Source organism: Octopus sinensis, linkage group LG2 (assembly GCF_006345805.1).
Source record: "Octopus sinensis linkage group LG2, ASM634580v1, whole genome shotgun sequence".
Classification (NCBI taxonomy): domain Eukaryota; kingdom Metazoa; phylum Mollusca; class Cephalopoda; order Octopoda; family Octopodidae; genus Octopus; species Octopus sinensis.
In genome coordinates, this window is record NC_042998.1 from 86,608,641 (window position 1) to 86,633,903 (window position 25,263).

Consider the following 25,263-nt stretch of genomic DNA (forward strand, 5'->3'; position numbering starts at 1 on the left):
GTACATAGACATTGATAGCCACCTGTATTTATTCATATATATGTGTGTGTGTGTGTGTGTGTGTCTGTGTGTGTGTACGTACAGGCAACAGGTGAGAGTGACACATGCTCAGTAGAGAACACAAATAACCTCAAATGAATTTAAAGCTAAACTCTGATTTCTTCATCTTGGGTGAAGCCTGGCTATAAGAGAAATACAAATTGAATTGATATGGAGGTGGTAATGCAAATGAACACATGCTTTATATATATATATATATATATTTATACAATAATATGTTACATTACTCGATAGTCAAGATAAAACTCTGAGTCCGGGAGGTGATTTATTGGAAGGTGCGGTCTATGCGACATGGAGAGATGGAGAGATGGCTTATCTGGAAAAGCAGCTTAGACCCTACTACATGTCTAAACACAAGGACAGAACTTTTCGGATCATGCCCACATGTGACTAAATTTCTGTTACGTTTTTGGTCCCCTAAAGAAAACAGATAGAACATGCTTTCTATGTTATGTTCCAAGAAGATTTTATATATTTTTATATATTTTTTATGTATTTTTATATAATTCTTATGACGAAAAATGCGAGCGATGTATAAGTACGCAGGCAAGCAGAGTTATAACACAGTAATTTCCCTTTATATAACGGTATATTTTCATAGCGTTTTCAAATAGCCAGATAACCGAAGAGATGGTGTCGTGGATTTCCACTTTGGCATCTGAAACTCAGAGTTTTATCTTGACTATCGAGTAATGTAACATATTATTGTATAGATAAATTTCCTCTATTTACATAATATTGAGGTCTCTTTCTTTCTTTTGTTATCTTACCGTTTTACCAATATATAAATAGATATATATCTCTCTCTATATAAACGGCAGTTTGTCTGTCTGTGTGTCTGTCAGGTTGTACCCTCACCCTGACCACGGCTTTCAACCGATTCTGATGAAATTTGACACACACATAGCCCAATGTCATAATTCAAAACTAATGCAGCGAAAATATTTTAAAAGTTCCCCCAGTTCTGAAAAAAATGTATAAATTCGACATGGGGTCGAGAATCTAAGCTTTTTATATGCAACACATTTTCTGTTGTAGTTTTCGCAACTTGCAATCGATTTTCACCAAACTCATGGGGAAGCTTAATGTTACCCTAAGAAACTTAATTCTGCCGTTAGTTTTCCATGCAATACCTCACCATCAGAAAAAATCAATAAAATCATGCCATTTTGGGAAATCGCGTTCAAATTCAAGATGACATATTTTCGACAATATCTTTCACAAATTGGCTGGAATTTTTTTTTAAATTCACAGCGAGCATCATGTCTGCACCAAGGAGCTATATGGCCCTTTTTATTCCAATAGGATACTTTATTACTGGAAAAAATCGGTTAATTAAATCATATGTGGCACACATAGCAAACCGATTTGTGTATTAAATACAAACCACAGACTGTCTAGGGGACTCAACTCGACCTTTTTAACTCTCGGAACACGTGGGGTAAGTATCCCAAAATGTATAAAAATGTAGAAAAACGGCAAAAAAGCGGGCAGCAATGTGAGTGACAACAACGAAAAAGTCAAAAGTGACCAAACTGAACAAACGAATGGAAAAGGTTTTTTGGTGCACACGACAAAAGCGGTTTATAATAAACCAAGAGTTTGCAAGTAGCATCCGAGGACCCTTAGGGTACGTCAAAAAATTCAAGGTAAAACGTTTGGGGTGGTAGTTATAAAGAAAGTTTAAACAAAAAAAGTATTCGAATAACTTGTGGCTGCAGCAGCTATTAGCAGAAGTGGGGGTAAAGTCTCGAATGTAATTTCTTCCTAGTAGGAAATGGTTGGGTTGAATTATCGATAGCTGTTTGATAGTTATTTGGGAGTGAAGAGAAGACATTGCAACCTACACATGCGCCTTCATTCCCTAGAGGGAAAGGACTAGATTGGGATTAGTCGTTGCCTACTAGGGGCTCTTATATACACGGGCAACGCCGGGCTATGCTGCTAGTATATATATACATACATGTGTGTGTGTGTGTGTGTGTGTGTGTGTGTGTGTGAATTTACATGTATCACAAAAATACAAAATAGAACATGTAATTTATTAGTATGACAGCTGTTTCAAGAAGCTCAGAGTTATGAAATAATTATAATAATCATAATTTTCATGTGAAATGTACAAAACATGATGGGTATGTAACCAGTAACCAGTCACATGAAGGTATTGCAGTATGTCTGGCTCCTCTCATCAAGAGAAGATTGGTAAATGCAGTTCATATCGTAGTGCAAGCAAATATAATGGTTAAAAAGGGAGAGGAAGCAGAATGCGATGTATGGGACAGAGGAAGAACTTCTACAATATAAGAAGAAAGGAATAGGGAAAGAAGTGAAGAAACAGAGAGGGCAGGAAGATGAAGTTAAAGCCATCCTGTTCAAAGCAAATGTCATGAGACAGTTGATCAATTAGGAATGCCATCTGGTCTGTCAAAGTGGCAGAAAGAGATGAGCATTGAGATAAAGTAGTGGAGCTGGGGTAGTGGAGGAAGGAAGCATGCTGAAAGAGTAAAGGAAAGTAAACTGATGTTAAAATACTTAAATAATCAGCGAAGAGATTTAGTCACAATTAGGAGCAATTATAAAGACTTTACATAATGAGAAAAAGGGGAATAAGATCTATGTTTATGTGAAAAGATATGTTAGAGAACCTATTAAGTAACAACGTATTATAATGACTATTTTGCATTTTGGTTGGGAAGCAGAATTCTTACAACATAGCCACATCTGCATCTAGTCAGAGGACTGCACCAACCAAGCTCTGTTGTCTGCTTTGGTATGGTTTCTACAGCTGGGCACCTGCCACTGAAGAAGTGCAGTATGCTGAAATTATGTGATTTGGAAGTTCTTGTCTGCTACGTTATATGTGAGTGCTTTTAGCAGTGTATATCTATATGAGAAGACCTATCAAGGCAAATACCACAATATTCAGTGTGTTAATGATATATCCATGTTTTTTGCTATTAATACTACTTCTTCCATCTCTAATGTTTGTATGTGTATATGTTTCTAGATTTCTTCAATCAGTTGTGGGAGATGAATATGAAATTGTTCCTGGCAAACTTGATGTCTCCAAAAATGATAAAGGTGAACTTGATCCTCTCAGGTATTTTATTTTATATAATGGTTTTACTGCTGTGTGTGTGTGTGTGTGTGTGTGTATGTGTGTGTGTGTGTGTATGTGTATGTGCATGTGTGTGTTCCCTCAGCATTTTTAGTCTTCATATAAAATTAAAGATGGAATTAAAACACATAACAAAGCAGAAATTATTGTAATCAACATTATAACAAAGAATAGTGCAAGAACATACATAGTAGATTTTTTTGCCACCCTCCATCTAGTACAAAGCAGTGCTGGGGGGGGGGAGTGCTAGCCTCCCCTGTTCGAAAATATAAGGACAAAGATAGTGTGTCGTATAGCCAGCTGGAGACGATGTCTCCTGGGGCTAAAAAACAGTAACATTCGCCCCAAAATGGGACTACCACATTAGGTTGGCAAAAAATCATTACTTTAAAGTGCTGCTACTGAATGTCTCTTGTTGAGAGATTTAGGAACAACAATGTTTCTACATTAAACACAGTAGAGTTTCAGACTAAATGCTTTACTATATATTATTACATTTCTCTGTGTTTTGGGTAAAAAGAAAATCCTGCCTGTGGCGACATTGTGCTTATTACTCTGTAGTTGATAAAATTAGCATTCTATTTATGCATGCATGTATGTAGATATATGCATATATATAATATATGTGCATGCATACACACACACACACACACACACACACATATATATATATATACACGTAATTGCATAAATATACATACATATGCACATATATATGTATATACACATATTTATCATATCATCATCATCACCATCATTAGCATCTGCTTTCCATGCTGGCATGGGTTTGATATTTTACACAGCTGTCCTCATTCATATGCATCACATGACTGTACTATTGCAGCTGTCTCTCTTGCACATCACATCAGATGCCTCTTATGTCCAACATTTCACTCAAGATGCTAACACTCAGTTGTACATGCACACTGATATTGGACATCTAAACAAAGCATACTAGCTTCATTTCTTTCTAGCCTCTGTATATCGGCGGCAATCATAACCCATATTTCACTGCTGTGTAGCAGGGCTGTTCACACACTGGCATCATACAATCTGCCTTTCACTCTGAGGGAGTTGCCCTTAGTTACCAACAGAGGTAGGAGTTCTCTGAACTTTACCCAGCCTATGTATGTATGTATGTATGTATGTATGCATGTATGTATGTATGTATGTATGTATGTATGTATGTATGTATGCATGTATGTATTCATGCATGCATGTATGTATGTATGTATGTAGTATGTATGTATGTATGTATGCATGTATGTATGTATGTATGTGTGCATGCATGCATGTATGTATGTAAATTTATGTGTAATATATTGGTCAGTTGTTCATAAGTAAGAAAAATGTTTGCTCTAAAATAAATTTTGAGCAGATTTACTTTAATGGATTTGAGTTGTATATCATAGGTTATGGCAACAACTGGTTAGAAAATTATGATTGGTTTCAGGTCTACTATTTCACTGGGCAATATTGATGACCCATCAGCCATATGCATACATACATATATACATATGTACATACATACAAACATATAGGATCTTGCAGATAAATTGAGACAGTTTTTACAATGCATAAAACTGGTTTAAATAATAAAATGAGTCCAGAACATTTACTCCCCATGGACAATAACCCCATTGTTGCTTGAAGGATGCCCCACAAAAAATAATTGATAGAGTTGTGATCTGGGCTATTACTGGGCCAGATGTTGGCCCTCATAAAAAATGGCACCGTTTCACCAAGTAAGGCCTGTGTTGCTTTTGACCCATGGCATGGTGTGGAATCCTGGTTAAGCACCACATTGTCAAGCCCAAACTTCTGTCCTGTCCAAGATAGCAGAGAGTTTTTCAGGATATCCAGATACTCCTTTGTGCCGATCTTCAAGCCAGACTCAATAAAGTGTGGATCCATGACACTTCCATCACTCATCACGGCTCCAAATACCATCACAGAGGTAGAACTTTTAGTCTCAAACACAGCAGGGACATCAGAAGTGTTGTATGCAGCCACTTGAGAATTTTTGTCATTCACCTCAGCGTCCACAGTGAACTTCTCGTCCACAAACACAAGAGTTTCTCCTGCACCTTGATGCTTGATGAATGACAGGAGCTTTGAGCATCTCTTGGCTCTGATTGCTTTGGCCTTGGCTGTTAGGAGGCAACAGTATCGTTGAACATAGCTAGTCATGCCAAAGTCCCTGTTCACAGCTCTGGACACTGTGGAAAGGGACACATTGCATTTCTTTGAAAGAGTTGTAATGGTTGTCATGGATGTGGGTGGGTTAGCTTCAGTTGAGCCTTTGAAGTTAGCAAGAAACTTTGAATTTTCCTTGGAAACACTTTGAGTCTTGTGTTCTTTTCTTTCAATCTTTCCCTCTTCTTTTAATAGTCTATGCACATGATAAACTGTTGCTTTTTGGAAGTTTTCTCAACTTTAGAATTTTCTTGGCAGAGTGTCCAGTGCATGCCAAAATAACAATGGCAGAAAAATTCTGTTGTTGAATCAGTTTGTTATTTACCTGAAAAATAAAGTGGAGGATTAGATTTTCAAGTAAGCAAGGTTTTATCAAAAATGAAAATGTTAAACCCACTAAGTCAACTGCTTAAAATTGGTCTCAATTTATCTGCAAGACCCTGTACATACATACATGCATGCATACCAGATCGAGTCAAAAGCTTTGCAACATTTTGATGACGTTTTTGCTTTATTCATCAAGTTACAACAAAAGTAACCTAGCATTGAAAGTAGATGCCATCGTGTTGCAGTGCCTGAAGCCACCTTTCTGCCAGTTCTTTGATTCCATGTTGATACCAGTTCTTGTCCATTGAGGTGAAGAACTCCTTTGCTGAAGCTTCCACCTCCTCTTAGTTGATGAAAAATTGTGAGCATAGGAATCAAACCATGGATTGGAATAAGTTGCGAGGTTGCGACTATATGCTGGGTGTGGTATTAGTTCAATTCCCTCAAGTTTTGGGAGTTTATTCTCTGTTGTTTGAATGGTATGCGGTCTTGCATTGTCTTGCTGTAGTAGAGCTCACTTTCTGTTAACCAGTGCTGGGTGTCTTTGCTGCATAATTGCATAATCCTCTCCTGCTGTTTAGAGTACAGATTAGCACCAATATTTCAACCATCTGGGATGAACTTATAGTGAATTATCTCCTCATAATTCCATGCAGAACATCACCTTGTGTTCAGAATGCTCATGTTTTGTGACAGGTTCCAGAAGCTGGCTCTTGCTTAATCAATACTTATGCATGGATTGTGGAAAATATTCACATTCTATTGCATGTTACTATCCTCTTAAGGAACTGCAGATTATGCAGATTTTCCAGGAGTTCCTTGCAAAACATTCACTTGCTCTGTACATGAGCTGGGCTCATTCTATGAGGCTGAATTGAGCAGCTCCAGTTGTTTTTGCTGAGGTTGCAAAGGTGACTAGCCACACTGGACTATAAGAGTTTGAACTTGCCTGTACTCTCCAAGTGCTACTTACTGGATTTACTTTTATAGCTTGGAGCATGGCCTCAGAATCTATGGTTTTAGGCCTGCCTGACCTTATCTGATTGTCGTGGTTCTTGCAATCTGAGTGAAAATTCTTGAATCATCTGGTTACTGTACTGTGATCAACTGCACCTTCACATTTTGTGCAACAAATGTTTTTGGCCCAGTTTGAACACAAAGCATATATTCCTGAATTAGACTTCATTGCACATTCAAATCACATGTGGAGGGAAACAATGTACAACACATCAGTGCACTACCATGATGCTACCAACCTCAGCATTACCTTCCACAGCTTGAACTATTTCAGGTATACAATAGAAACACCTAGCAAACTAACCTGTATGCAAATATTGCAAATCTTTTAACTTGCCTTTGTACAGACATACATGCATACACACAACCACACACACACATGTCTGTGTGGTTAAGAAACTTGCTTCTCAGTCATATAGTCATGATTTTGTGTGTGTGTGTGTGAGTGTGTGTGTGCGTGTGCGTGTGCATGTGTGTGTGTGTGTGTGTGTGTGTGTGTGTAATTTAATAGAAGTTTTGATTTGTGTGACCTTTTGACTCTTCTGTATTGTAGAACTTAGAAACTTGTCCCTTCATCTATAATTGGAGATGTCTCTAAATACTAGAAAAAAGATTGGGGAAGAAAGAAAAGACAAAAAGTAAAACAAAAGGAGGAATCATAATAGTTTGAAGGGAGAGAGAAAGGTAGTTAGCTTACGGTGTTGTGATCAATTTTAAGGGGGTATGTGACTTAGTTTGACGAGGTGATATCTACCTGATTGATTGGGTTTCTGTATGTGTGTAATGTTGTTATTTTGAATTTTATGAATATATTTTTCTTCTTTTTATTTTATCATTGTAGGACAAGTCTGGTTTTATTTGCAGTTAAAAATGCAACTAAAAAGGTAGTTCCTCCTAAAGAGCTTCTAAAGTGAGTCACAGTTTTAGTTTTCTATTTATGTATTAAAATTAATAAACATATTATTCAAAATATAGAGATAGAACTTTTGTATCAGGCATAGCTTTGTATTCTTAGTTTACACACAAGTCTCTGTTCAAACTAAAGCCTACTTTCCAACCATTGTTCTATATATCTGAGAAAATGTCCAGCATACAAATAGGTAAAATATTGAACATTTGCTCTTTTAGATTTTTAAGTTTGTATGTAATATCAAGTTATATTTGTTTCCTTTTAGCTGTAGCTATGGGTTGTATAATGCGTTAAATGCTAGGAGCCCTACTGAAGACTGTCTCATCTTGTATATGTAAAATGTGCCATGATAGAACTCATCACTCTCCAAGCTATAATTATAATGGTTTGAACCCTGCTTTTGATGTTAACAGATGTAATCTGTCTCTTTGCTTTATACCTATTCACAGGTAGATGGAATGAAATGGCCAGAGTTTGGCTATGTAGACTGTGAAATGGTGATGAAGCAATTCCTACATTCTGTCAATATAGCTATCTATAATTTCTAATGTACATCCTCACAAAAACGCCATTTGACTCCATTGACATGAAGTTATTGACCATCACACAACTGCTCTGGCCCGCAAACATGCTGTCTCCGCCCTGTCTTTTCTCCCACTACTACATTGGCTGCTGTTTCTTGAAGATTGCTGGTCTTATGCAACTTATACTCTGGCGCTTCCAGTGCATTTGCCTTTTATCCTTTCATCTCCCATATTGTTTTCACCATCCCCATCCATCTGCCTGCATTGCACTAATCCCTATATCTAGTTCTATCAGAACGCCACTCCTCTTAAATTGCATCCTTGTACATGTTTTTTCCTCCAAATTTCCTGAAAAAGAATATTAATCAGACCGATCTTAGTAGTCCTGAATGTCTTGCAAAGGTCTTGGGCATTGCCCATGCTTCTGGATTAAACTAATAAAAGAAAATATAAACTCTTTGCAAAAAACAAAAACAAAAAACCCCTTTTGGGACTAATTAGTGACAAATTTGAAATTTATTGCCTTTTTTATTCCCTTACAAAATAAGACTAGGCAAATGGATGAAATATAAGCTTTGCAGTTTAATTTTTATAGTTTATCAACGACTAGTGGGGTGTTTCTCTGGGTTATAATCACTAAATGCTTGTTAGTTTGAAACTCAGTTTAAGGTTAGAACAATTCATTACTGAATCAAAGAACTGGTGATTGAAAACTCTTTTTCATTAAGTTAGTTACACCCAGCTCCCCTTGAAGAAACTTGTGACATGAAATTTACTGACTTAATGTTTGAGAGATAGGCTATACTTCAATCTAAGCTAGTATTATATACTATAATGTGATTGTGGAGAATCAAGTATCATAATGTGAGCTTACTGTATTCTAAGATTTTGCTGGTAGTTGTAACTTTGCATGTTTTACAAAACAAATTAGAAGGCCAAAGATAAAAAGATAACTGAGTAATTATATGTTATATTCATCTTAGGTATTTAAAGAACTTAGGGTGGCTGATATTCTGAGTGTAAATGCTTTGATTCAACTGACTCTTAGCAAATCCACAATGAAGAGACTTTCGTGAAATGTCATGTTATTTTGCAAAAGAAGTATGTTATAGGTGTTTGAAAATTAGATTTACACAAAATCTGAGTGGTAAAGTACTTGACTATTTACTCTTAGAGTGCAGATTAAAACACAAAGTATTTCATTAGACTTTTAAACTAAATATATTATATATTTTAGCATTGTGTACTGTAAAGGCAACCAAATATTATTTTTATTTGCTTCCAAAAATCAAAAATATGTAAAGGTGATCTTAGAATTATTGAAAATGTTGACATTAAATAAAATGCTTTTATTTCATTTTTGCAAGATTCATAATGCAAAATTGTATATTGTAACAGATGTTGTTTGTATTTTTTGGTGGGGGTCATTTTGCTAATAAGAGCTACACACACTGGTTCTATTTCACCAAGGACTTTCTATTCCTGTATGCAGTCTCAGAGAAAGGAACAAATTTGATGAGATGGAAAACAGTGATGAAAAGATTTTGACAAACGAAAAACCAATTAGCTTATTGGTTAATTGAATCTCTAGTTGAGTAAAGAAATAGAATAGAACCAATGCATGTGTTTCTTAAAGGCAAACTGTTCCTTCTAAGACTATAAAAGAAAACTTATATATTTTATATTTGTATGAAGTTCCACTATGTACCTCATGAATAACTAGATAAGGAATTTTACTTTGCTTTATGTAGAAAATATGTAGAAAACCAAGAAACTACTAAATTCATGTTTGATTATTTTCATTAATAGAATCCTTGATAAGAACAGAGTTTTAAATGCAGAGAGGTTTGAAAATTTTGCAGTAGAGAGAGTTAAGGTAGGAAACTGATTTCAGATTTTGAATGGTAAATGTTTTGTATTCCTCTTGTAAAGATTGGAGAGATTTTCACCAGGATACAGGGGTCATATAGATTAGTAAGAAGCTTTATTTGGAACACAGGAAATAAGATCTATTCTTTAAAAGATAATTATCTTCAGCAATGTTAATGCTTGATTTTGGCTTGGTTATTTAGAAACTGGTATAATCACATATACTAGTGTAAAGATCACTTGACATGCTTCATAAGCTTCTTCACCAGTACATGTAGATTTACATAGTTTCATTTAACAATATCTGGTTTTCTGTTAGATAGTTCTATGTGATATCTTGTTTAATGATAATTTAATCTTTTATTTTAATATATCGAAATGATGAATTGTCAGAAAAAGTTCAAATCTTGTTGAGATCAACTCTGCCTTTTATCCTTCCAAGGCAGATAAAATAAATTTCAAGCCAGGTGATGGGGTTGATATACAAATTGGCAGTTTTCCTCCTGCCAAATTTCAGGTCTTGTGCTGAAAGTAAAAAACAATCATCAACATTTTCACCATCGCTAACACTAACACCACCACCACCACTACCTTCTAGATTTACACCTTCACACCTTCTAGATTCTATTACTCTGTCAGTCTGAATATTAAAATCCTACTTTCTAACACTGCTAGGTTTATGTTCATAACCATGCATTTGTATGGTCAAATCCTAGCTTTCTATATAACTCCCTGTGGATTATTCTTCCTAGGCTGTCATGTCTTTTCTTGTATTCTTTCTGTGCAGGCAAGCTACATTTGTTTACTATATGAGTAACACTTTCCTCTTTTGATTTACATACCCTACATTGGGAATCTACCAGGTTTTTATCTATCTTGGCTTTTATCTTGTTCTACTGCTAACAAACTTTCTGTCTCCATTTTCAGCCTTACTTTCTGCAACCACAATCATGTCTTACTATTTCTATTTTCTGCCACACTCTGTGGAAACCTACCATTCAAAGCCTTCTTTTGCCTGTCAGATTATGTTGCTTCTTTTTCTTGTTTTTAACCTCATTTAGCTTTTTGGTTTCCCTAACTCCTGCTGTTACTCTAGTAGCTCTTGATAAAATTTTCTCACTCTTTCCTACATAGGAGGCTATATCTACTTTAGCTAACTCTACACAGTCTTCTATTGATATTAAACCCTTACCACCTTCCTTTCTAGGTAAATATAGTCTTGCTACTCCTGCTCTTGGATGAAGTCCTTCATTCATATTGAATTTATTCCTAGTTGTTCTGTTTAGATTTGCTAATTCAGAGTTTGCTAATTCAGCTACTGGAATATCTAAGATCTGAGCCATTTAGTTTTGAATACATTGTTGTGTTTGCATTTGTACTTTTTCTTTGTTAGAGTTTCACAAGCACTAAAGTGTGAGGTACGTCTTCGACCTCCTTCTCACACACTTTGCATAGGATCATTGCACTTGTGTGGAATGTATCCCTTTTCACTTAGTTGGTATTCAATGCCTATTCCTGGGCTTTCAGTCTTCTTTTGAAGGTCACTTTCACTGAGCTATTTCCATGATGATTCCTGGTCTTTTAAGTTGTTAGTTTCATGGTGGAACTGACCATGTAATTCCATGTGGAATAGTGTTTCTTCTCTGTTGTTGGCTATTCATGATCAGAATCCATTAACACTCTCAACTCCATTGTTAGTAAATCCTTCTGCAGCATACTGTAGCAGGTCTTGTTTGCTGTTTACCAAATACTCTGCCACATTTCTTCTTTCACTGTCGATGCACTCCCATATGCCAATTAGGCCCTATCCACCTTTACATCTCTCCATGTATAGCCTGTGGTACATATGCCTTAGGGTGGAAGGTACCATGAAAGGTCATAGTCTTTTAGGTAGTGCGATTGAGCTGGTCAATCTTCGCTCGTTTCCATTTTAGAAAGGATGCAGTATAGTGGACTGCTATATTGATAACCATTGAACTTTGACTTCAAAAGAAGTTTGAGGCACTTCAGATATGTAGTAGTGACCTTGTCTTTCATTTCTCTGTGCAAGATATTGTCCAGCTCTAAGGTACCCATCAATATCCAGGTTTCCCATTTGCCCTCCATTTGGCAGTTCTATGCCCCTACAATCTACTCTTTCCCAATATTACAAAGTGAGCACCACACACTTTGAGATCCCAAATTCCATTCCTATATCCTTACAGTACATCTGTACTATCTGAACTAGCCTCTCCATTTCAGGCTCAGTTTTTGAAAACAGTTTAAATTATCCATGAAGAGAAGATGGTTGAGATGAGGTCAATTCTTCCTTAGCACATCGTGCATGTTCACTTTGCTTAGAACTACAGAAAGGAGGATCAAGGCTGTAATAAATAGCAAAGGTGAACAAGAATCTCCCTGGAAGATCACTTTTTGGATTGTTACCTTGGCAAAGTGCTGGTTGCTACAGAAAAGACATGTTTTCCAACTAGGCATGCTGTTCTTGATCAGTGCATGCAGGTTCTCAGCTATTCCACACATGTCAAGTGTTTCCAGAATCCATGAATGCAGCAACATGTAAGTTTTTTAAAAGTCTATCCAGGCTGTGCCCAAGTTTTTTTCGGTACAATTTGCAATTCATCATTATGACCTTTTCTACCACAAGCTGGTCTTTGATGCTCTTGGATCCTTTTCAGCATCCCCTTTGTTCTACTGGAAGTAGATTGTTTTCCACAAGGAACGTATATATTTTCCCTTCAAGGATGCCTGTTAACATTTTTCATAAAAGGTTAAGACAAGCAATGGGTCAGTAATCGTCAATCTCATTTCCCTTTGACTGATTCTTCATCAACAATGTAGTTTTCCTCTCTACAATCTATTCTGGAACTACACTACTCTGCAGGCGATTGTCTAAACCATTTTGTGTGTTGACCTAAATCACTTGATCCAGTAGCCTTGGATTCCATCCGACTCTGCTGCTCTCCAGTTTGGTAATTTTGATACCTATGTAATTACATTTTCCATTGTTATGCATACATGATCTTGCGTTGGAACTTCAAGATGATGGAATTCAGATGTCATGGAATTAATCTACTCAGCACTGTGGTTGTGGGAAACTTCTTGCCTCCAGGTGTTATTCCAAAATTGGCAGGTTATCTCTATTTCAGGAGATATTTTATCTCCCGTGTCTTCACCTAAACCCTTTAGAAACTTCCCATTGGTTATGTGTGAATAACCTGTTTTGATGGAATTATGATATACTATCAGTGTAGCATTGCACCTTCAATGTTTTTGCCAGAATACATTGTTTTAGGGTTTCAATAACAGTTTTGAACTCTTTCTTTTCAACATGGTATTGTTTCAAGATATTTCCTCACACCTTCTTTAGTATGTTTCAATTGCCTTTTGGACCATTCTTCTATGTGACTCAGATCTCTTTGCAAGGATTTAATATCATCTTTGATTTTCTGCTTCTACCATGGCTCCTCGTGTCTGCCTGATTTCCCCTCTTTTTTTCCAACCAGTTCATCTACTAAAAGTGGATCTAATCAAGTCCCTTGTTACTGATAAAGCTCTCACTGAACTATACTTCAGGATCTCATTAACCTTTTGTGTTACACATTTCACACTGTCATGGTCGAGTTCATAGTGACAATTGCCCTGCTGCCTTCCTTTAATTGGGCAGGCAAGGCAGTTTTCCTTTACAAGCTTGTAACTTTGCAGTTCAGCAAAAGAGACCAATAGAATAAGTACAAGGCTTAGCAAAAAGAATAAGTACTGGAGTCAACTCATTCAACTAAAATTTTTCAAGGTGGTACCCCAGCATGGCTGCAGTTTAATGACTGAAACAAGTAAAGGATAAATGATAAAAGATTGAGGGACCCTAGACATCCATGAAGATGAACTGACTGTTCTATTCCAGAGGACTTTCTGGTTGGGGACTACTACGGATAATTTTTGATCTGGTAGTGCTACCACTTTGAGATAAACTCTACAGGAATGGATGTGCTGTCGGAAGGACTTGTCCAAGGTGCACAGAGAGTAACAAAACCATTCTGCATGCACTCATTCAGTGTCTGGGTATTACTGACTTGTAGAGTTATGTCCAACAGCTGCTGTTACATGTGGGATGGATCTGTCTGTTGTCCAAGTACATAGTGATGCTTGCCCTACTGCCCACCTTCAATTTGGCAGTCAAGGTTGTTTTCATTTGCCTTGTGTCTGTGGTGAAAGAGGTTGTCTGGTAAATGAGGTTGAAAGGAATAAAGACAGAGACATTCTTCTTTGGTAAAACCCTGATCAACTTTTTCAAGTTTCACTTGAAAAGGAAAATGAGAGTGGAGAGGGAGGTGCTGTCCTCAAGAAAATTTATCAAAAGTTGTGAAAATGGCAAGAGTGGATGGTACTGCTCAAAGTGTAGACTTGTGAGTCAGAGGAAAAGAATTGGAAATAGCATTTGTCCTTGGTATTCAGGGTGATCTTGGATGGTGAGATTTCATTATTATCCCGAGAGGCCCTTGTAATTTTCTTTATTATTCTTTCTTCTTAGTGCTGTATACTATGTATATGTCCCTTGTTTTAATGAATACCATGTATACTTTTCCTTTAACTTTTTTTTAACATTCCGTTATATAAACCTCTGATGCCTGTCTCTCTACTCCCCCCCTCATCCTTCGCCCTTGTTGTTTTTGTGTTGTTGTTGTTGTTGTTGTTGTTGTTCTTCTTCTTCTTCTTCTTCTTCTCATTATTATTATTATTATTATTATTATTATTATTATTATTATTATTAAGGCACCAAGCTGGCAGAAAAGTTAGCTTGCCAGGTGAAATACTTAGCGATATTTCATCTGCCATTATGTTCTGAGTTCAAATTCCACCAAGGTCGACTTTGCCGTTAATCCTCACAATGCCCAGTCTGGGAATCGAAACCGCATTCTCACAACTGTGAGTTCGCTGTCCTAACCACTGGGCCATTGCGCATCTACTGGTTGTTGTTGTTGCTGTTCTTGCTGCTGTTATTATTATTGTTAGGGCAGTTGATTGTCAAAATCATTACAGTGTCAGAGACCAAATCCTTGTGGTATTTGCATTGGTTCTTTACATTCTGAAGTCAAATCTTGTCCAGGGTACCTTTGCTGTTTGTTCATCCCTCCAGAGGCAATGTAATAAAGTACCAATGAAGTACAAGGATCAGTTTAATTAACTAACCCCCTCCCAACAAATTGCTGGATCTCTGCCTCAATTAGAAATTATTATTTAATTATTGATGTCGTTCTTATGTGATTTTTGTTTATGTTTATGTTTACTGTTCTGTAAAAATCCTTATTGATCGATATTTCTTGCTCTTCTAGGAATCTGAACCATTTGTAACTGTTGACAGCAAGGAAAAGGATTTCATAATTTTTATTACGGTCATTGTGGTGTTGGTTTTCATATTGACCGTTACGATGATTCTATTTTATGCAAGTAATCGCAGGTTGGTAGTTCTCAGACTGATGAACTCATTTTTTTAAATGCATTGACAAAATTTGAAACAGAGAGTATTATCATCCATGAGACATTCATATTTTAAAAGAATGTTTAAGCCTTTTGTTAACTTATTTCTGTTGAAATACAACGACCTTTGTTTTAATTAAGTTTGAAAATAACAAAAAATTCAGTAAAATAACTTTGTTATCATTAAAGTGATGTTTAACATGAAAGATTTCGTTTAGATTACTTTAAACAGGAAGTTTATATTATAGAACCAGGGGCAGTCTTAGGTGGATTTGTTATTAAAATGGTTAAGAAGATTACAAAATATTGAAATCTCAGGCATCACCCCAAAATAGATTCTATGAAAGATAGGTAAGTGTGACAAAATTGGCATTGATAAACATGATGAAGTTATAGATGCAACAGTGATGATGTTTAGGTAGGATACATGTTGTCAACTGATTTGGACCACTCAATGGAGGTGTTTTTTTTATAAAATAAGCAAAGCAAAACAATTTTCTGTTGCTATGTTGTTATTTCAATAGTTTACAACTTACATTAATTTTTTCCTTCTTTTTGTTACCTTTTTTATTAACACATTTTAAAGAGTTTATAGCTGATAAAAGAGAATCATTACTAGCAACAGTACCCACAGATATTCTGTGGTTGTTTTGAAAACCATAAGATAGTTGGATGTTTATTAATAAATAGTAGTCTCAGATTCAAGAAAAACATTTCTGCCATTTCAAGGTGAACAACATGCACAGATGATCTGCTTGCAGCTGCATATTGTGTTTTTCTATCTATTGGATAACAATGTGCAGATCTGATTGGATATTTGCTTGGTCTCCTCTCCTGTCGATGACCTTCAGAAACTTAGAGTCATCTGCACAAATTCAAATGCTGTCATGTTTGATGATGAAAATAAAGTCATTGATATAAATAAAGAAGAGAAATGGGCCCAATTCAGTACCTTGTGGGACTAATGACTCTTGGTAAGCTCGATGTCACATAGCTAGCACCCATGTCGGTGGCATGCAAAAGTACGCATTACACTCTCAGAGTGATTGGTATTAGGAAGAGCATTCAGCCGTATAAGCCATGCCAAATCGGACAGGAGTTTCGTACAGCCCCTCAACTTACCAGTCCTGGTTAAACAGTCCAACCCTTGCTACAGACTTTAAATGATGATGAGGATATATATATATATATATATATATATATATATATACTATATATTATATATTATTTTATGTACATAGCTAAGTAGTATATCCTTGGTTGTGGTATATAACCGGTCAGAAAGTTACCATTGGCTTCACATCTACTATTGTGATACAGGCAACTCATCTGATCTACTGGCTGGAAGTGCTTAGCTTCTTTACCAATGGAATATACAGTTTTGGTCAGTTTGGTGGTGGAAAAAACTAAAATGAGAAAACCTTTTCCGAAAGAAAGAAGAGTTATCTCCCTTTGAACGATTTATGCTGTAGCAGAAATGGGTCAGTTTGTGTATTCTTTTTCTGTTCTCTAATCTGCAAATGGAGACCACATTTCCAAAGCAAATTTTCTGACATAAGGGCATCAGCTAAAAGCATCACTATCTGAATTCATGAAAATTTCTAGATCATGCGAAATTTTAGTAATTTTCCTCTCTGCCAAGGAAAGTTTGCAGTATCTGCTTCCATTGAGGTATGGCCCTGATTGTTCAAGCAGCTTCCAGTTAATTTTGTATGGCATTCTCTCTTTCTTTAATCGCCGTATGTTGCTGGGTAATACTGTAACATTGCACCTCTCTGGGGTCCTAAAAGAGGACATGTGGTTATTTAACCTTGATCTTAAAGGAACTCTCTATTGCTCCAACATATTTTTGTGCATGTGTCCTTTTGTTACTGTTACTGTAGGTCACCTCTGCTTATAACTTATGGATATATATATATACTACAGCAACCAATACTTACACTTATATTGGCTGCTCTGTAAACTTTAAGGAGCGCTTACACAACCACTATTCATCTTTTAAATTAAGATATAGGGCTGGCAGGACGTCTCTAACCGTGAAGATCTGGGAGCTCAAAAATGATGTTGTTAAATTTGATTTAAGTTGGGACATAATTAAGGTCACTAAACCATACTTAAACGATAGATATGGATGCAGACTTTGCTGCATGGAGCTGTTCGAAATGTTAAGGAGATCTAATAGTGAAAATCGATTAAATAATAAACTAGACCTTCACCTTTCCTGTATACATAAGGTTACCTGCATGTTCAAATACTTTAAGGACATTACACAACCTTGATAACAGCTCCAAGCCTAAGTCCCATCCTATTTTATTCCATCTCTTGTGAACCCTTTAGCCCTTTGATCTACCCTTTAGTTACAAGTCCTCCTAGTCTCAGTTTCCCCCATCCTTTTACCTATACCTTCCAATCACTCTTACTATACTTGATTAGTATGCTATATCAAAAGAACATACCTTCCTCTCTGTTTCATACCTGTTTTTTGCAATAGTGATCACAATGATACTTAACCTTTAGTAACAGCCTACACACAAAAGATTCTTCCTTTCCATTTATACCACTTATATACTCCTTACATTAACATACAGTTCTGTGCAGTACTTATATTGATATTATATTGATATATTAAATATTGTCTTGACTTGTTTCACCTGATTCACTCTAAGATGATTATACCATCTAAATTTTGATATCAATACCAACCCTTTAACATTCCATCGTTAATCATTAGACCTCTCCCTATGGCTGGCTTTCCTTGGTATCTGATCTAATATTTCCCTCTAACCCCATACTAGGTGTAGTTCATTATATAACCCTGTCCGGCTTTAAATTTTAAGTTTTAAATTTATTTATTGTAAATTTCAAACTCCTTACATTGCATTCTACCTTACTACAACATCAATTCCATAAAGCTTGATGGCCGTACTCGCTCCATCCATTGTCCACTGTATACCCCTAAGTTTTCTGTTTCTTTTACTATTAGATAGAGATTCCTATATCACGATTCTACTCTGAATTGAGTTGTATATTGTTATTGTATTTCCTTATGTTTTCATTTATATTGTTATTTTTACCCTTGTTATCTATTTTTCTTTTTAATTTTCTTTCACCCTACAGTTGATTCATTTATTTCTTTTTTTTCCTTAATAATTTATGACCTCTCCAAATCACCACCATTCTTACACGACAATTATCTTAAAAAACCCACTTAAGTCTATCTTTGTTCTAGTCTAACAGATTCCTTCTCTCTCGGGGCACTGACCTTAGATATCATTACACTTTCTTGAGAACTACATTTTAATGGCTAACATTGTTAGTCATTTCCCTTTTCAAAGTTTGGCCTTGACAGATATATCTCTGCTGTTTTCCTGTGGTATCCCTTCGTTCTGTAAAAATTATGTTCTCATCTGATGAGTATGGTCTTTTATAATGATGTAATGTTCTCATTCTTCATTAAGAGTTACGTAAAAAACAGCTGTAATGAGCTGACACATTGTGCATTTTTTATTCATCTGATTATAAAACACCAAGGGAATTTACAATTTCTTGGCACCCTAGAGTATACCAACAACATACTACTCTAAGTAACATGTAGTGTAGACAAGTTCCTTAGGCACTAGATACTCATAGGTTTGGCTTTCTCTGAGTACGAAACTGAAATATCCTACTCGATGTCTTGACTCCAACCAACCATTGGCTGGAACCACAGATAGTACTCAATCCTACCTGGTGCATACCTTTCAAGTACCTGATTCTATTGGAATCCTCATCTTAATTCTTATATATATATATATATATATAAATTATACAATTTTAAGTAGAGATTATTATCTTTAACAATATCCAGAAACAGGCTAGAAATAAAGTACTCTAACTGAGCTAATTTCCAATTTATGATTTCAATGGAGGCAATACCAGCAGAAAACTAGAGGAACTTGACCTATCATCCAATTGGTTTCTACTCATTTATTTGAATAAACTCCTGTATCTTTTGAAATAAAGAGTCATATAGATGTATAGAAATGACTTCAACATGGCTATTGTTGAGCATGCATTTATGTTTATCTTTGGTATGCAGATTGAGTAATACTGTACATTTTTTATGGTATTTATTCCAATGTACTTCTATTTGCTCTGCTAAAATCTTGACTGTTGCACCAATGTATGCTGTGGTTGAGTTCTTAGACTTGCCTGCTATACATTAAATGGTAAACTAGTTTACCATTTAAAATATATACATTATAAGACATTAAATCTAAAGGATTGCCATCCAGACAAATACAAAGATTATAGTATGTCACCTACCTTATGTTCGTATGCACATCTACATTTATTGTTGGAAAATACAAGCATCTCCACTAAAATATTCCTTCCTCTCTCTCTCTCTCTCTCTCTCTCTCTCTCTCTCTCTCTCTCTCTCAAGGAAATATTTGTTTGTCTGTTCACTGCTTATTTCCATTTCTTTTCAGATATACCAGGAAATTAAGAGCAGCTAAAACCACTGTATATGGTAAGTTGTTTTAATGTCTCTGTCTTTGGTTTGGAATGGATGCAATGTCAACCTTTTGGCTGCAAAGTTGACCTTTGAGATGTCCTGTGTCTGTGGATATGATTTTTAGCTTACATTGGCTTAGAAACTTTTTTTTATGTATTATGTTCTAGGAAAGCAGGCCAGTATCCATAATTTTTAACTTCTCTCCCAAACAAATGAGATCAATGTAGAGTTGTATATAACTATCATGTGGGGCTATTCTAATCTCATTAGCAAAGCAAGCCTAAATGTACTTGTTGACAGGGCCAGCCTTAAGCCAACTGGACCAATTGCTCCCAATCAGGCCCCCATGCTGAAGGGGGCCCTGCGCTCAAGAAGACCACATTCAGAAATGCACTAAGGATGGCTAGTTTATAGACACTTCAAAGTGAGTAGTTGTGAGAGTCATGATAGAGCGTTAGATGCAGTGGTGTTTTCCCTGATCCTAAATCGTCTTGTCCTTTTTGTTGAACCTTTGCTCCGAAAGAACCAAAATGGATTCAGACATGGGCGCTCAACGCTGAGCCAGATACTATGCCTACGCAGACTTATTGAAGAATCAAAAGCATTTAATCGCGATCTTGCAATGGTATTTGTAGACTTTTCTAAAGCGTTTGATTCTGTAGATAGGTACAAGATGTTTGAAATCCTTAAGCTCTATGGAATACCAGACAAAATCATTTCTGCCATCAAGGTCCTCTACACAGATACGTCTTCAACCATGTTAACCCCTGACGGAGAAACATCATCTTTCTCAATCAAAGCTGGAATACTGCAGGGAGAAACACTCGCCCCATTTCTTTTCATCATTGTTGTTGATTATGTGCTACGTATGTCAGTTGAAACCATCTCTGGCAAGGGCTTTAAAATAAAACCAAGAAGAAGTTCCAGACACCCAGCTGAGTACTTGACAGACACTGACTTTGCTGACAACATCGCTCTTATCAGTGATTCTCTCTCCAATGCCCAGTCTCTTTTACAATCTCTTGAACAAGCCTCAAATTGTGTAGGTCTTTACCTCAATGAGGCCAAGACTGAATACATAAACAAGTGCCTGTCCAACAGTGATTGCATTATCCATACTCTCAACAATGCGCCCTTAAATATGGTTTCTGATTACAAATATCTTGGGTCATACATATCATCATCTGGAAAAGACTTTCTAACTAGAAAGGGTATGGCCTGGTCAGCCTGTAATGACATGCATAAGATCTGGTCATCAAATCTAAGTAGAGACTTCAAACTTGAAATCTTCAAAGCCACAGTCGAACGAATTCTACTATATGGCTCAGAAACATGGACGTTATCAAAGAAGCTTGAGAGGTGGTTGGATGGAACCTACATCGCCTCCTTATGAGAGCTCAAAATCTCTCGTGGAGGCGCCATCCAACCAAAATGCAAATATATGGGAAACTACCACCTGTGTCATCTCTTGTGAAAGGTAAGAGAGTCCAGTTTGCTGGACATTGTTGTAGAGCTGAAAAAGAGGTAATTTCTACTCTTCTCCTCTGGAAGCCATCTACTTGCAATACCAGAGGGCGCACACTCTCCTACCCTGATGTAATCTCCAGGGATACAGGCATCCAGCAACAGGACCTCCGTAATGCCATGATGGACCATGAAGTCTGGCGTAGCATGGTAAATTCCATTGTCTCGACCACGGTCGAACAATGATGATAATGATGATGTTTTCCCTGATATATGAAAGTGCTGAAAAAAACATACAGCTTCATAAAAACTACAGATACTCCAGAGATCGATTTTCTCAAATGTCTCAGAAGCCCTTGAAAGATTGTAGATAATTTCTGCTTTCTAGGGGATCTAATTAGTTGTAGAGGAGGATGTATGGAGAGTGTGATAGCTAGAATAAGAATAAGATAGAGAAAATTCAGAGAGCTTTTACCCTGATGGCAACCAAAGGTTTCTCTCTCTGAGTGAAAGAAAGATTCTATGATGCATGTATATGGACAGCAATTCTACATGGTAGTGAGACATGGGCCCAGAATGCAGAGGACATGTGAAGGCTCAAGAGGAATGAGGCTAGTTTGCTCCACTGAATGTGTAATATAAGTGTACATGTGTTACAAAGTGTTAGTATATTGAGAGAGAAGTTAGGCATAGGAGGAATTAGATGCAGCCAAGAGAGAAGACTGTGCTGGTTTGAGTATATGATATGGATGGATGTTAGTAACTCCATAAAGAAGTGCCACTCACTCAAAGTGGATGGAACTCGTGGAAGAGGGAGACCCAGGAGGACACGATAACCTCAGAACACTGCAACTTTCATATGAGATGACAAAGGACTGAAATACCTGGTACATTGCTGTACTCAAGAAGACCTGTCCTTCACAGCAAAAGTGTTAAGGCTACATCCCCTGCTGGAGATGATTGGCCTGCAAGAATCCTGTGCTGGTGCTGCATAAAAAGCACTTGTGCTGGTACCATGTAAAAACGCTCAGCCAATGTCACGTTAAAAGTATTCCACATACAATGTAAAGTTGTTTGTGTTAGAAAGGGAATCAAGCTGTAGAAACCAAGCCAAATCAGGCTGAAACCCAGTGCAGCTCTCTGGCTTGCCAGCTCTGGTCAAACCGTCCAACCCATACCAGCATGGAAAATGGATACTTTGCATCTTTTAATCAAGATTCAATTTTTTTCTCACCTTAAACCTTAAAATATTCATCTTGCTCTTCTACATCACATTTAATAAATATATTCCTATTTTGGTTATAAATAGATTATAGATCCAGTTTATGCAACTGGGGCAGTATCTAATTAAAATAGCCATTTATGTATGACAAAGGACCAAGACCTTTGGCAATATGCTGTGCCTGAGGAGGAAAATCCTTCAAACCAAGTGAAATCGTAGTCATGGCATGTAAAAGCACTCATTATACTCTCAGAGTAGTTGGTATTAGGAAGTGCATTCATGCCAAATCAGACTGGAATCTGGTGCAGCCCCTCAGCTTACCAGCCTTGGAGCCTTGGTCAAACTGTCCAACCCATGACAGCATGGACAATAGACTTTAAATGATGATGCCGATGATGATGATGACACATACATATATATATACAGGATGCATAAGATATTTGAAGACAAATTTATGTTTATAAAAAAACATGATAACAGATAATACTTTTATTTATCAAAAAATGCTATGATGATAAAAATAAACCTTCTTTTGTATAATGTTATTCAATAAAGCCACTTTCAGCTTCCACAACTGCTTCTATATGAGATCTAAATCATCTACATGCTTGAATCAAGTGGTTCTGATTCATTTTGGACATTACTCTGACTATGGCAGCTTTCAAAGAATCTTTGGTGTTATGGGTGTGTTCATTGATCTCTTTCTCAACAACGCCCCACATGTAATAGTCCAATGGATTAAGATCTGGGGAATTAAGAGGCTAAATGTTAGGGGCTATGTGATCATGAAAATTTTCAGCCATCCATTCCTGTGTTACTAGAGCCATGTGTGATTGTGCAGAGTCTTACCGAAACACATAAGGTCTTCCATTGCATAAACTATCTATCCAGGGCTTAATTATTTCCAAGATGAGCTGGCAGAAATGTTAGCTCACCAGGCGAAATGCTTAGCGGTATTACGTCTGTCTTTACGTTCTGAGTTCAAATTCCACTGAGATCAACTTTGCCTTTCATCCTTTCGGTGCCAATGAATTAAGAACCAGTTGCATACTGGGATCGATCTAATCAACTGACTCCTTCTCCAAAATTTCAGGCCTTGTGTCTAGAGTAGAAAAGAATGATTTTCATTATTTCCAGTACCTCAATATAGGCAGCAGAGTTAACTCTAAGGCCTGGTGGAAAGAAGTAACAAGGCATCACATGTCCTTCATTGCTGACAACTCCTAAAACCATGACAGTTGCACAGGGAATTTTGTTTGCATAACACTTGGAACTTCAGAAGGGTCTGCACATTACTATCTGTCATTTCTTCTGTTAACTTTTTGATCTTGGTTGAAGTTTTTCTTGTTTGAGAAAAACCAAATCAAATGTTCTTCTACTGGATATTTCAGTTTGTTTAAGAGCCTTTTAAATCTGATGTAGTGATTTTCTTTGGCTTTTTATAACAAATTGACCTTTCCTCATAACCTAAGACTTATAGCTGATGTCTTCATGGACAACATTTCTGACTGTTCCTTCTGACACATGGAGATCTTTTGCATTTGACCTCATGAACTTTCTGGGTATGTTGAACTTGCTGGATATCTAAGTGTTCTGATAATTTCAGAGCATCTACAATGCCTTTTATGCTTTGATACTAGTGATACATTCCATCTTCAGTCTCTAGCTCCTTAAAAACTTTATAGGTGAAATATCTGAAAACTTTTAAAACTTGAGATATTTCTAAATCACTATGTTCAGCCTTTATAACCACAATAACAGCATGCTTCTTCATTTCTTGAGTAAGCTGAGAGTCTGCCATTATTATTTTCTGGAACAAATATTATATGGAGTTATCAAAAAATGCAGCAATGACCCATAAAAGGTATGTTCTCAAATACCTTATGCACCCTGTATATACACAGACAGACTGACTGACTGATTGATTTGTTCACAGTTAGTATATACTTTACTTTTATTGGTGATCATTTTTGTTTCTTTATTTCTCATAAGTTCAGGATTAAAGGAACCAATATAGATTTGGACATTTGTTTTTATTATATATATATGCATTGAATTGAATTCAACTAGTTTCAGAGCTGTGGCCATGCTGTGACTATTAAAATGTGCTTCCCTTCACATCCATTTTTGCATTTCTTTTAATAATTTAATTTTGCACGTTCTATTTTGTATGTGTATTCTAAACTGTGTTTGTCTTTGCATGAAAGAAATTCATCTGTCAAAGAAAACTATGGTCATTATTTAATTTTTATACCATTGCAGCATCAGATGAAATAGCTGAAGATGTATATCCTGGAACCAATTTGTTTTCAGAGGGACAGTATGTTTTTCTTTCTCTCTTTCTCATTTTTTCCTCCTTTTCTATCCTTTCTAATTCCTATTGTTTTTTTATAAACATTTGATTATTTAATTACATGTAGGTTATAATTGGTTTCATAACTATGACAGCAATCAATCTTTACATTTCATCAGTCCAGAATTGATAAAATAAAGTACCAGTCATGTACCGGTATTGTTTTAAGTCACTTGCCCTATCCCTGAATTTTCTTGCCTTGAGCCAAATTAGAAACTTGTTATTAAGGATCA

The 25,263-nt window shown here is 36.3% G+C and overlaps 1 protein-coding gene across 2 annotated transcripts in view; it reads left to right on the top strand.

Moving 5' to 3' along the window:
* Positions 1–25,263, top strand: part of LOC115232682 — a 65,931-nt gene that overhangs the window by 32,118 nt on the left and 8,550 nt on the right. Inside the window, exons 5-11 of one of the 2 annotated variants that reach the window (XM_036514998.1) lie at positions 3,068–3,160; positions 7,560–7,628; positions 9,962–10,028; positions 15,352–15,476; positions 16,653–16,658; positions 19,972–20,006; positions 24,940–24,997. In XM_036514998.1, coding sequence (XP_036370891.1) covers positions 3,068–3,160; positions 7,560–7,628; positions 9,962–10,028; positions 15,352–15,476; positions 16,653–16,658; positions 19,972–20,006; positions 24,940–24,997 — 453 coding nt within the window. Of the gene's footprint in view, positions 1–3,067; positions 3,161–7,559; positions 7,629–9,961; positions 10,029–15,351; positions 15,477–16,652; positions 16,659–19,965; positions 20,007–24,939; positions 24,998–25,263 lie in introns of both variants that reach the window. The other variant, XM_029802702.2, reaches the window with a different exon arrangement.